A 12,216-nucleotide genomic window follows, 5' to 3' on the forward strand; every position below is an offset into this window, starting at 1 on the left:
CAAAAGGATGTTATCCTGGAAACTTCTAGATTACCCATTCCATGGCAGTTTCAGAAAAGAAGACATTTTATTCTTTCATCAAACCAGGCACAAGTTAGACAGAGATTAAACAATGAAGCAAAGATTCCCAGACAACTAAGTCAAAAGGACTTGAGGACCACTAAGTAGTACTCCAGATCCTCCTCTGCCTGGGTCACCTGACCTTCCCTTCCTGCTGATAAGGGAAGGCACCAGACACATGTGGAAACCAGAGATTCTGTGTGACTTAGGAACAGCCTAAAATAGCAGTGGGGGATTGGGGGATGGAGGGCTGTGTGTTTTGTTTTTTTATACATATATACACACATATTTTTATATATATATAAATACACAGAAGTTACTTTTTATATAAAATTAATAAGATGTTAATTCTTCCTACCTCCATTTTTCAGCTTTGCTTACTCTAAGTAAAAGCTTTCATTCCAGGGATTGACAGCAAAAACACTGTAGCTTCCTGGGACTAAGAGAAGCCTGCTGGGTAAGAAACCAGCAAAGTATCTGGAAAAGCCCACTGTAGGGGACTGGAGACTTGGCAACACTGGACAGTATACAAGAGAGAAACTCTGAGACCCATTTGGCTGGAAGACAACAGATAAGCAAGAGTACCCTGAAAGAATCCAGATTCTCAACACATGGGAATGTACAAGCAATACCCATCAATCTCAAAGAATTTCTTTAGTAAGAACTTTCAGTTGACACACATGCACAGATATATATTATATATATATAGAGCCATCCCTTGCAGAGATAAGCAGTGCAGTGGTTCCACGCTCAGGACAGGGTAGGCAAGTCAGCACCACCTGGAGGGTGGTTCACAAGGTGCTGAAAATGCTCCCACGTGGATGCTCAGAGCTACTTCATGTTTCTGAAGGAAAGACCAACAAGTCTTGGAGATAGGCTGAATGCAGACACACACAGCTGGAGTCATCTCTAACAGCTGTGTTACAGGGTAAGGGAGATGAGAGGAAGCAGCTGGGAAAAGAATGAGCAAAAAACCTCTGAAGACTGCCAGGAAGTGTCTGAAGATTGTGTCCGTCCATGGGAACTCTGATCAGAATTTGACAGAGAAGGAAGTCCCACATGAGCAACCTTTCTCTGCCTGGGGGTTGCTCACCACCTGGAAGGAGCTGCGAATCAGCTCCTGGCTGAAGTCCACCATGGAACCTTTCACAAAGGCCAGGCTGTCCACATCCACAACCACGCGGGCACCACCTTGTTCAAATACCCTACAGAAAAGCAGAATATTTAACCATTAGCTGTGCTACAGATCCAACAGAGAAGCACAGCCCGAGCACTTTCTTTATCTCACAGTTTTCTTCCCTTCTGCACAAGATACTATCCATGTCATGCACACCCTTCTTGTCACCTTTGGGAAGAACAGTCACACCTGCCCACCACTACACCCCTTTGCCCTTGCCTGTCATCAGGATTGATAACTGTGTCCAAGGAAAACTTGTACTGAAATCCAGAACAGCCACCTCCTTCAACCTGCAGCCTGAGAAACTCTGAGCCTTCTGTGATCTCCAACAGCCTCTGCAAAGAAAAGGACAAGAATTAAAAGACCTGCTGACAAACTAGGGAACACTCAGGTGCCTCCCCTACGTGCCTCTGACAGAGCAGACAGCTCGGAAACCACTTCCAGGGACACCCGAGCTGCCTCCCACCGTCCCTACCTTCACGCAGCTCTCACTGAGAAAGATCTGTCCCTCGCTGGGCTCACTCTCTGTCGGGCCTGGCTGAGAGAAGGACGCTGCCCACCGCAGGGGGTGCCCAACTGCACAGGCAGGGCCCACCAGGGGCTTTGGCAGCGCTCGTCCTCGGCACAGCGGAGCGGGACACCAGCTGCCTCAGGGAGAAGAGAGGAAAGGGGAGCCTCAGAGGGGTCCCTGCCACACCGCCAGGGATGGAAGCGGGCCCCGTCCCCATGCCCACAGTCGCCGCCCCTGCCGCACAGCGGAGATACCGGGCGTCCGCCGAGGTTACCGAGCAGGCCCACAGCCACTACGGAGCGGTACCTCATCCGGCCGCTCAGAGCCAACATCCACCAACGCCTCAGACACCCCGGCGCCGCCATTCTGCCCCCTGCACCGCCCCACCGCCCCACCCCCGCCCTCCCATTGGCTGCCGCCGCCCCTGCTTCCGGCCAGGTGCTAATGGCGCCCGCTGAAGCGGAAGTGCTGAGCCGGCGGGGGTTGCTAGGCAACGCGCTGGCCGCCCCACCGGGCCCACCTCGCCGTGCGGAGCCGCGTCCCGCTGCGTGCGGAGGTCGGCTGCTGGCTCGACAAAGCCCCCGAAACCGATGGAGCTCTGTACAAAGGCAGGAAGCTGCCGTCTGTCCTTGCGGGTGTTTGTTCGCACAACCAGGAGTGCTCACGGAGGGATATAAAGCAGTACAAAAATAAATAGTAATAAATAACGCAGCACTCTATGTAGAACGTGTTTGTCCTGGAATTGGGTTGTTATACCAAGCGGAACCCAGAGGCTCGGAGGGGGATCAAGGTGGAAGAGTTAGACAAGCTGAGCAGCAAACACAGGGCCTGGGCAGCAGGGCTGTAGTGGTTTCCCTTGATCCTGGCTCTCCTGCCTTGCTCCTTTATCGGGCAGGATGATCTGACATGTGACAGCGGTCTGGCTGGTCGCTCACAGGTGCACCCGCAGTTAAGTCTTTATCTCTTTCTTCCTCATGTGGTTCTGGGGGAGGGATCCTGCTCCTCAACCCGGGCCAGGCCTGTGGAGAGTCATGCCGTGGGATGTGGAGGAAAACCAGTCATCCCAGCAGGAGGGGTTGACTTGGCGCCAGGGGACCTCGGGACACAGTGACGGCTTTCTTTCTCACCGTCCTGCTTCACGCAAGTCAATGCTCCGGCAACCATAAGCTTTTGCTTACTTCTCCCACCCTGAGCATGTAAATACAACCTGGTTTGACCTGCTTACTTTTGCCTCCTCTTGGTTCAATTCCAATGACATTAGTATAAAGGCAGGAATGTATCACAGGCAGGGTCCAAGGGGGATGGTATTAATGCAAGTACCTGCAATGGTTGATGAAGCCTCATCGGGCATATTGGAAGAGTTTATGTTTTAAGAGAGCATATTGGGGTGTTTCTCTGGTTATTATTAATGTGGCATCTCAAAAGCAGAGCAGGAAAATGCGCCTGCTTTCCATATCACACTGGCTTTCGTTCTTTCTCCTGTAGAGTGTATTAGACCAATCCCACTGCATTTGTTCATGTTGTGACTCCATTAACTCCAAGCACCTTTTGGATAATAGGTATAGCCCCAGAAACTAGATACTCTACTTTCTAGTGCGTGATACCAGCGAAAACACCTTCATTTTTACCAGTGTTCCGTGTCAGAAGTGTGACAGGTAGTTTCAAGGCACTCGGGATATTGCTCAAATGGTTACCACAGACTGAAAGAATGAGAAAGAGGCCAGTTGGCCTCAATTAATTTAATCTAATTCATAATCCACTATGCTGAGGAGTGACTCAGGTGCTGGGGCTGATTTTCTGAGTGGCTAGGAGGAGTGGGAGTACCTAAGAACAGCTATGCCTTTGCACCTCTTATTACTTACTGTTGTTTTCCTCCTGTCAGCTTTGTGGTATGGTTGTTTTTATCTCACCCAGAGTGGCACTCCAGGTTTTCTTCCTTCCTGGGCTGTGATTTTGCTGGTCACCTTGCTCCCAATAGCTTGATGTAATCTGTTTTTAGGTTTGGCTGTGTTTTGTTTTCCCCTTCTTATTCTGGTCTGTGGTATCTGGGTTTGGGGAGTTCCTTCAGCTCTCCTCAAGCATACTGTGTTAAAGAGATTTGCTGTGAGTTGAGAATTGTGCTATTCTCCTCTGCAATGTGTATGCTTAAATCATCTTGTATCTGTTTTGGTGGAAAACCGAGCTTGTTTCAGCGCTTCAGAAACAGGTGATAATAAAACCTCTGGTGTAGTGTTGAATGCGAGAGTGGCTTGTGATGCATTTTAATGTGAATTCTGATGACCTGCAGCAAAAGGAGTATGTTCTGGCTGAGAAAACAGTAAAATTAATTAGTCTCTGTATGTGGATTTTCTTGAGAACCTGACTTTTGTATTCACTGCGGCTGTAGTGCCTGCAAGCCCATCTGTTTACCAAGCTGCAAGTGCAATGCTGTCAGAGGGATTTGGATTCATCGGGTGTAGCTAGCTCATGAAGCGGAACCTTAGACATTTTCCTCACGTAATAGAGGTGTTTAGATTACCAAAATGAAGAACTCAAGTATTTGTCTTGCTGGAAAGAATGTATCTGTTGGCCTGCTTAGTCTTTTCTCCTGGTATTTCTAGACTTCAGCGCAAGCTTGCTGTGAAGTTGTTAATCTGAGAAGAACCCTGTCTGCAGCTGAATTGAGTGTTGAAATGTTGGGCTCCAAGGTGACCTGGAGGCCCACATCTTGTAACAGATGTCAGATGGGGCATGTGCCTAAAAGCAAGGTCTGTTTGGTCTGTGATGCTTATGCTGCCCTGGGGAACCCATGCTTTAGTGCTGTTATTGCAAAACTCTTAATGTGTGATACCAGCTAAAAACCTTGGGTAGAAGGTTTCTGCTTCTTTCTTATGTAAAGGCCTTGGCTGTAGTTTTACAAACTTACATGTACTAGTTTATTTTTATCAGTCCAGGTCTGGGAGGAACAGATGTGTTAATTCTGATCCTAGTTTCAATGATTTTTAGTTCTTGCAGACTTGTATCTATGCAGCCACTGCTACTGTGCAAAAACATCTGCAAAGCAGAGATATATGGTGAGCCATTTCACGGGGAGGCATCCTGATTTAATGCATTGTGGAATTTGCTCCCGAGTGTGACACTGCTTATCCTGTGAATGTGTGACGGGAGTTTATGGTGTTGCTCTGAGCTGACTGTGATCCTGTTCCCAGCAGTCAGATAGGTGGCTTTGTTTACCAGCTGTAAGACTTGAAGGACAGGGAGAAGGAAAGATGTTCTAAGGGCATGAGTTCCTGTGTGCAAGGAAAAGCCTTTATCTGGGTCAGTTATGAAGAGTGCTGGGTAGGCTTAAATACAGGGCTTGGTCTTAGTAGGGTCTTTGGTTGATTTTTTGTTTGATAGGGCTGCTGTAAGCACTCTGGTCTGCTTGCTTGAGGCCTCTGCAAACCAAAAGCTTACTCAGAAAAAAAAAAAAGAAAATAACCCCCAAAAATCTACTCCCCCTTCTGAAGGAAAGGGTCTCTCCTGAAGAACTAACCTGCTCAACAGAGAGGCACAAGAGCAAGCCTGGCTCACTCCTTCAGCACCTCTGGGGTTTCTGATGTGACACCCATGGTGGAGAGCCCGAGCAAAGCGTGGGAGTTTTGCCCCTGAGTCACTTGGCAGCGCAGCTGAGGCTGAGTGTGCACACAGCGGGCTGGGACAGATTGCTGCGGTGGGGAAGCTGTGTCAGCGCTGCCGTGCCCCTACCAAATCAGCACTCATGTGCTTCCTCTGTTGTGTCCCTGGCATGACCCTGCTACGAGTAGCGCCGCTAACATGTGAAACTGGTGAAATGCTGTAAACTTTAGCTTGGCTCGAAAGCTTTCTGAAGTGTCTTAACTGTCCTCTAGCTCGTCCCAGCACCCGCAGCACAAAGCTGGCGGTCTCTGGCATTTCACAACTTTGAGAAGCGGGACTAACTTGTATGAGCAGCAACCACCACGTTACTGAGCACATGTCACTCTTAGCACTCGGGTTACTCAGCTTTCGACATGTAGATGATGAGGTATGGAGTAAGTAACGAGTAAGACTACTACGCTGGCTTCCTCGAAGGAGCCCCCCAGCCCATCGCGGGGCTGTACCTGAGCGCGTCCCTCAGCTGCTGCCCTTGGGCGCTGCCTGTCTACCCCAGCACGGGGTCTGGCTGTCGGAGCGCCGCACCCGCGCCCGCCACCCTCTGCCAGCCTACCCCCAGGCGGCCCCCGAGGGCACGGGGCAGCGGACGTGCACCGGGGCGGGGCGCTCCCCAGCTGACCGCGGGGCGGGGCCGCCGCTCTCATGTGACACCGCGGCGGAGCTGCAGCCACCGTCGCTCAGCTCCCGCTGCTGTCGCTGCCGCCATGGTGCCGTCCCCGCTCGTCCTGCTCCTGGCGCTGGGCGCCGCCGCCACTGCCCTGGCCGAGCCCCTCCGCTTCGTCGACTGCGGTGAGTTTCTGCGGGCAGCGGCGGGTGGCGGAGGGGTCAGCAGGCGGAGAAGGCTCGGTAAGCCCGGCTGTTCCTTGCAGGTTCCATAGACGGCAGCATCCAGGAGGTGAACGTGAGTCCGTGCCCTACTCAGCCGTGCCTGCTCCACAAGGGAACGTCCTACAGCATCAACGTGACCTTCGCCAGCAGTGAGCATCGGCGCCCTAGCTGGGGTGCCGGGTGGGCTGCGCGGGGGGGGACGACCCCTCGGTCCTACTGCGTGGAGGGGAATGTGGAAGGGTGGCTGGAAAGGGTTCTGAGTGGGAAGAAGTGGCCGGTGATGAAGAGCGTCCCTTAGTTGTGTTCTTACAGCTTCTAGGCTACGTGGAAGGGAGGGTATAAGGTAGAAATGGGTTCCTTGCTCTGATGCTGTGCTCACACTTCTCCGTGTTCTGCAGAGATTGAGAGCCAGGGCAGCAAAGCAAGGGTGTACGGTGAGATGCTGCACGTGGACATCCCCTTTCCCATTCCTGAGCCTGATGGATGCAAGTCGGGGATCCAGTGCCCCATTCAGAAGGGCCGTTCTTACAGCTACCTGAATAAACTCCCTGTGAAGAGCGAGTACCCCAGTGTAAGTAAGCAGGCAGCTGGCCTGCTCCTCAGAGATACTGCCCTTCATGGGGCAGGCCCTCCCCCTGCCTTGAAGGAACACCTTGTCCTGTGGTGTTAGGGAAGGGGTTAGAAGACTCCTTTGACTACGTTTGAACTTCTGCTGTGAGCATGACTTTTGTTTCAAGTTCCCACTTTGGGACAGACCCAGCCGAGGAAGCAGCCTGCCTCCAGCTGCAAAGAAGTGGCTTCAGCTGCCCAAGTATCCTCCTGTACTATGCCTCCCTGCAGAGCCTGCTGCATTCAGCCAAATTCTCCCAAACTGGGGGTGCTTGGCTCGAGGGTGCAGTTCAGCTGGGAGGCTGCAGGGTGTTTCCGCTCTGCTCAGAGAGTGAGGATCTGAGTGCAGTTGTGTGAACATCTGTGTCACGCAGCTGAGCCCTCCATCTGTGTAAGACGTTCCAGGTGTTGCTGCAGGACCGTGGCCCACCTACTGCAGCAGGGGCAATACCCCACCTCTGTTCTCTCTGTGCAGAGCTCTCAGGACCTCTTTGCTCCACAGAAGTGATAACTCTCCTCTCCATGTCCTTGCCCTGCAGTTCCCTGAACACTCTTATTTCCCTCTGCTCTTCTCTTGCTTTCAGATTAAACTGATTGTGAAGTGGGAGCTGGTGGATGACCAAGACCAGATGTTGTTCTGCTGGAAGATACCAGTGCAGATCACCAGCTGAGGAGCCCTTTAGTAGGGCTTGGGGAGGGGAAAAACAGAAGACAACACAGGCCAAATTCTTTTATATAATAAGCATTTCTTACTGCTTCCTTCAGAGCTCTGCAGCCTCTGAGCAGCCAGTACCGTGTTCATGCAAGGTCAGCCATGGGCAGAGGGCTCTTACTCCCTTTAGAGTCCCCTGAGTGTTCTCAGCAGCTCAAGGGAGAGCAGTGCCTGCTGCAGAAGTGACTGAGCCTCATTCTCCAGCTGCTCTGTGGAGGCACATTAGTTGTTTGAAATGGAGCTGTGTGTCCTCTCAGAGGAATTTCTCTGTGATGAACCTGGCTAGTATCTGAGCTGCTACCTGGTAACCCTTCAGTGCCTCTTCTAGAATGCCAGCTACATCCACCCTCCTGTGCTTCTCCTGCTACATCACGACTGGGATGCCCCTGGGACCCATGTTTGCCATTCATGCAGCTGAAGGAGAGGAGACTTCCCCTGAGCTGGCAGCCTGCTCTGTCCTGGGCCCGCTTGTGCCAGTAGGACTGCAGCTGGAACACTTCTTTATGGATGCAAAGCCAAATGGCGTTTGGCGTCTCTGCAGGGATGATTCTTTCTCTAATCAATGGTTTGCACTACTACTAACTTGGAGCTGCTGGGAGCTCCTGAACCTCTTTTTATAACTTTCCTTTTAATAAATGCTATATATTACTTGCTTCTGTGTCTTCTGTGAGTGGAGAGAAGCAGAGTGGCTGAGCATCTTCTAGTTGGGGTTGGGCTGGTCTTGCTTTTCAGCTGAAGGTATGGTGGCCTGAGCACGGGTGATGTGTGAGTAGCCAGGCATCTCTGCTGCTGGCTGCCAGTGTCAATCAGGCAATGCCTGGCTGTGCTGCTGGCTGCCAGTGTCAATCTGGCAATGCCTGGCTGTGCTCCTGCCTTGCTGGTCCTGTGCTGCCCTGAAACTGTGTAAGGGCTCCCTGAGGAGGTGGTGGTAGAGGTCGTGGCCTTGCTTGCTGCACCATAGGTAAAGGCTGTTCTAGTGAGGGCTCTGGGGCTGGACCAACAGGCTCCAAAACTGCCAACTGCAGAAACCTACACATGCTCATGCTTAAATGCCAGCTCCCTTGTGTGTGAACAAGGCAAGGTCTGAGCAGCCGCAACTGCCATGCTGTCTTGTGGGGATGGAGCTGGCTCTTGCTGCTGGCACTGAGTTTGAGAGATAAGCAAGAATTTGGCATGGCAAGAGTCTCTGCTCTGCCTCAGGAGGAGGCTGGGTGCCAGCATGAGAGATAAGAGTTGGCTTACAAGAGTGTGGTGGCCTTGCTGGGCTGGACCCACAGGGAAGATGTGGATCTAGTACCCCCTCAGCAGAGGCAAGACAAGCATAGTTCTGAGCAGCCCCAGTGTCCTGAGCCACAGGGGCCCAAAATAAATGTTTTATTTAACAACATGAGAGAAGTTTCCAACAGACTCGGTTAAAAAACACACAAAAAAACAACAAAAAGAGAGTCACCAACAACTTTACACAAAGGAAGCCGCGCTTGTCCCCCTGCCCAGCAGCGTGGGGCACAGAGGGATGTGCCCGGCTAAGGGCTGTGCCTGGGCTTGCCAGCAGTGAGAGCTGGCTCTGGGGCCCCTCCGACCTCTCCCCACGCCCCAGGGCTAGGCAGCCGTTTTAGAAATCTGGGGTCACCCCCTCTCAAAGCTCTGGACAGAGGGCTGGATGCTTCACGAGGAGCAGGGCCAGCACCCACGGTGTGGGTGAGGCGTGTTGCTAGGTCAGTGCAGCAGCAGCAGGGAGATGAAACCCCTTTCTTGCAGGGTGAAGTGGGGAGGCTGGGGCTGTGTGGCAGGGGAAAGTGTCCTGTGAGTTTCAACGGCATGGGGTGATGCAATGGATGCTGGGAGCCGGGATGGGCTCTGCTGCAGCAGGAGCAGGGGCTGGCAGGATGCAGGGGGTGCAGAGGCTGGGATATCAGCCCTTCATCTGCAGAGAGAAGGTGGTGGAGAAGTTGTGCACTTTGGAGGGGAAGGAGCAAAGAGCCTTGAAACACCCACAGCCTCAGGGGGCCCTTCTCCGTGCAGGAGGGGAGCACCCCCACCCCTGCTTCCCTAGAGCTACGCTGCTGCTGAACTCTGGGCTGTCTGGGGCACGCAGTGGTGGGGCTGGGCCAGGGCTACGTAGCCTGGCAAGCAGTGGCAGCGGTAGGAGCCCTCCGTGTTCTCGCAGGTGCCGCCCTGGCAGAGGGGCTCAGGGCCTCCCACCTCCTCGCACTCGTTGATGTCTGCAAGGAGAAGGACAGGGGTGAGCCAATGGCACAGCGAGCATTCCCAGCCACAGCCACCTCCTTGTGCCCCTGCCACCCCACAGGTGCCCAGTTCCCACCCCCTGCACCTCCAGGATGTCCATGACCCCTCCAGCCTCCCACACCCCTCAGCACACCGACAGAGCCCCCTTACTACCCAAGGGTGACATCCCCAGCATTCAGCATCTCCCAGCACAGGAGGGAGTCCCCCCACCCCCAGCAATGCACAAGAGATAAGGGGTCCTGCAGTTCATGACGCCTCTGGGTTAGCAGATTCATCTAAGTTGCTGCTTAGAAAGCAGCACAGGATCTGGGAGAAAGACCACCTCCAACCTTGGAAAATGCCCTTTCCTGATCCACAAGGCTGACAAGGCAGATGATGGTGGCCCTGAGCGGCAGATCATCATCACCAGGACCAGAACAAAGAGGGACCTCGTGCTATGCAAACAAGGGCTTGTTTTATTAACCCACAAACTGTGTGAAAGGGCTCACTTGGCTGGCTTGTGGCTGAGCTAGTGTGCATGCAAGCCTACAGCAGCTGCCCTGCTGCTAAATGCACCTCCCTGACATCCTGCCAGAGCCACCCCCAACTTGCGGTGAGGCCACCAGCTAGGCAGAGCATCCCTGTGCACCCCAGAGCCGCTGTCTGCACTCACAGGACCACAAGAGCCCAAATCCTCACCTGCCAAGGCAGGTCCAAACCCTCTGACCACAAACTCCAGCCTCACCCCCCACATATCAGCAGGAAGCAGGAGTGAGGAGCAAATGATGGGTTCAGCCTGCCATGCAAGGGAGAGTGAAGGCCCAGGCAGTGACTGATGGACCCCAGGAGGGCTGGAAAGCTCTGCCGCCCTGGGACCTCAGGTTATCCCTAGCTCAGGTGGAGGGGGCTATCTGGCAAAGAAAGAGAAGCGCAACCCCAGGGAAGGAGGCTGGAAGCAATTCCTTCAGGTAAGGTGGAAGGAAGCACAGCAGTCATGTGAGATGGAGGAGAGGGGAAAGGTGAGATGAGAGCCTGAGAAACACGACAGCCTTCATATACAGCCAAAGCAATGGTAGAATGGGCACTGAGAACTTGGGCTAAACCTCAGGACCAGAACATCACCAAGGATGGGCTTGCTCAGAAGCCCGAAGAAGGGATGTTAGGCAGCACATCAAGAGAGATGTGCTCCACAGCCTGGGAAGCAGACAGACTTGCCGGGGTCTCCAGGGAAAGGTAAATGGGTGAAGAGCTGGCAGGCTGGTTTGGCTGTGGGTCACTGAATTCAAAGAAGTAAAACAAAGCTACTTTAGCTCAGTCACCTGAAAGCCAGAAGCAGCAGAGTTAGTGCTAGCAGTGTGCACCAAGCCCTGGAGCCTGCCCATTCAGGCAGGGGTAGGTAGGCAGGCAGCCCTTCAGGGTGAGGGCAAGCTATCCCCACAGGGAGGGGAGAGGTGAAGCACTGAAGCAGCTGTAGGAGTATTCTACACACCTGAAGTCAGCAAGGTAAAAACTCAGGGGTGACTAAGCACCAAGTAGGAGAACTCAAAGGAAAAATCCAAGATAGGCTCCAGTGTAAAATAAGTGGTAGTTAGTCTAGGACACAAAAGGCAACAAGCAAACACTCCATAAATACATTAGCAGGAAACACTACGGAATGTTGGTCTGGTCCTTATCGGTGAGGAAACAAAAGACAGCCGAGCTGGCTGCAGCAGCTGGCGTGGGCTTTGTTCCAGCCATCAAAAATGCTCATGGTGACTAGACAGGGTGCAGACCACATTTGAAGTGTTTGAATAAGGTGAAAGAGCACAGGGCGGGAAAGGCCATACTGTGATAGAGAGGTCCAACTATCAGATAGATAAAGCAGTTACATCCATATTGCTAAAGGCTTGTTGCAACTCATCTTTACATCTTAGTGCTCCTGCAGTCCCTGAAAAGCTGGATGTTCTCTCTGAGATGGAGGGTAAAAGAGGTCTCAGAGACCCAAGGAAGGGTAAATCTGGTGACTATCTTCAAAAAGAGAGAAGGGAGAATCCAGGATTACAGACTGCTCACCCCTATTCCCGTAAGCAGACCAGGTTTGTGAGTGATCAGGTCATAACCCTCCAAAGGATATCAGGGTCATTAAATAGCTGGTGCAGATCTGTTAAGGTCTGATTACATTAAGCCAATCTGGTTCCCTTCAGTGACCTGATAACTGGTCTGTCAGATAAGGGAGAAGTGGTGGATATGATGTGCCTTGGCCAAGGTGAGGATTTCAACACGGTCTCACATGACACACTCAAGCAGACTGAGAAAATACAGTCCAGATGAAACGGCAGCAATTGCACAATGAGCTGCAAAGCTGCACACCAAAGGTAATTAGCAATACCTGTCTGCTACAATAACACACATTTAAAACACAGCCTGCAGGAGTCTGTCCTGACCCCTGCTCCATCTAAA

General features: G+C 52.5%; 3 protein-coding genes across 7 annotated transcripts in view; 1 reads left to right on the top strand and 2 right to left on the bottom strand.

Annotated features, from left to right (window-relative positions):
• Positions 1-888: 888 nt before the first annotated feature.
• On the bottom strand, positions 889-2,212 carry ISCA2 (iron-sulfur cluster assembly 2). Of its 2 annotated transcripts, none has more exons than XM_061463586.1 (4): positions 2,055-2,212; positions 1,713-1,881; positions 1,457-1,572; positions 889-1,265 (listed from the first exon to the last, which is right to left on the bottom strand). In XM_061463586.1, exons 1-4 carry the CDS (start codon positions 2,111-2,113, stop codon positions 1,091-1,093), a joined length of 519 nt encoding a protein of 172 aa, XP_061319570.1. In that variant the 5' UTR covers positions 2,114-2,212; the 3' UTR covers positions 889-1,090. The 2 variants fall into 2 exon arrangements, with proteins under 2 accessions (XP_061319570.1, XP_061319569.1); XM_061463585.1 differs by having other exon boundaries at positions 1,992-2,142.
• Positions 2,213-6,067: 3,855 nt separating this feature from the next.
• Positions 6,068-8,199, top strand: NPC2 (NPC intracellular cholesterol transporter 2). Of its 2 annotated transcripts, XM_061463591.1 has the most exons (4): positions 6,068-6,191; positions 6,272-6,379; positions 6,629-6,801; positions 7,424-8,199. In XM_061463591.1, exons 1-4 carry the CDS (start codon positions 6,107-6,109, stop codon positions 7,508-7,510), a joined length of 453 nt encoding a protein of 150 aa, XP_061319575.1. In that variant the 5' UTR covers positions 6,068-6,106; the 3' UTR covers positions 7,511-8,199. The 2 variants fall into 2 exon arrangements, with proteins under 2 accessions (XP_061319575.1, XP_061319576.1); XM_061463592.1 differs by lacking the exon at positions 6,272-6,379 and having other exon boundaries at positions 6,092-6,248.
• A 677-nt stretch (positions 8,200-8,876) lies between these two features.
• Positions 8,877-12,216, bottom strand: part of LTBP2 (latent transforming growth factor beta binding protein 2) — a 72,324-nt gene continuing 68,984 nt past the window's right edge. For all 3 annotated transcript variants that reach the window (XM_061463590.1, XM_061463589.1, XM_061463587.1), the window contains one exon: positions 8,877-9,773. In XM_061463590.1, coding sequence (XP_061319574.1) covers positions 9,607-9,773 — 167 coding nt within the window. In that variant the 3' untranslated portion in view covers positions 8,877-9,606. The remainder of the gene's footprint in view (positions 9,774-12,216) is intronic.

Source organism: Pezoporus flaviventris, unplaced genomic scaffold, assembly GCF_033815535.1.
Source record: "Pezoporus flaviventris isolate CSIRO_AGI_PZ_B2104156 unplaced genomic scaffold, CSIRO_AGI_Pfla_v1 ptg000036l, whole genome shotgun sequence".
In the NCBI taxonomy this organism is placed as follows: domain Eukaryota; kingdom Metazoa; phylum Chordata; class Aves; order Psittaciformes; family Psittacidae; genus Pezoporus; species Pezoporus flaviventris.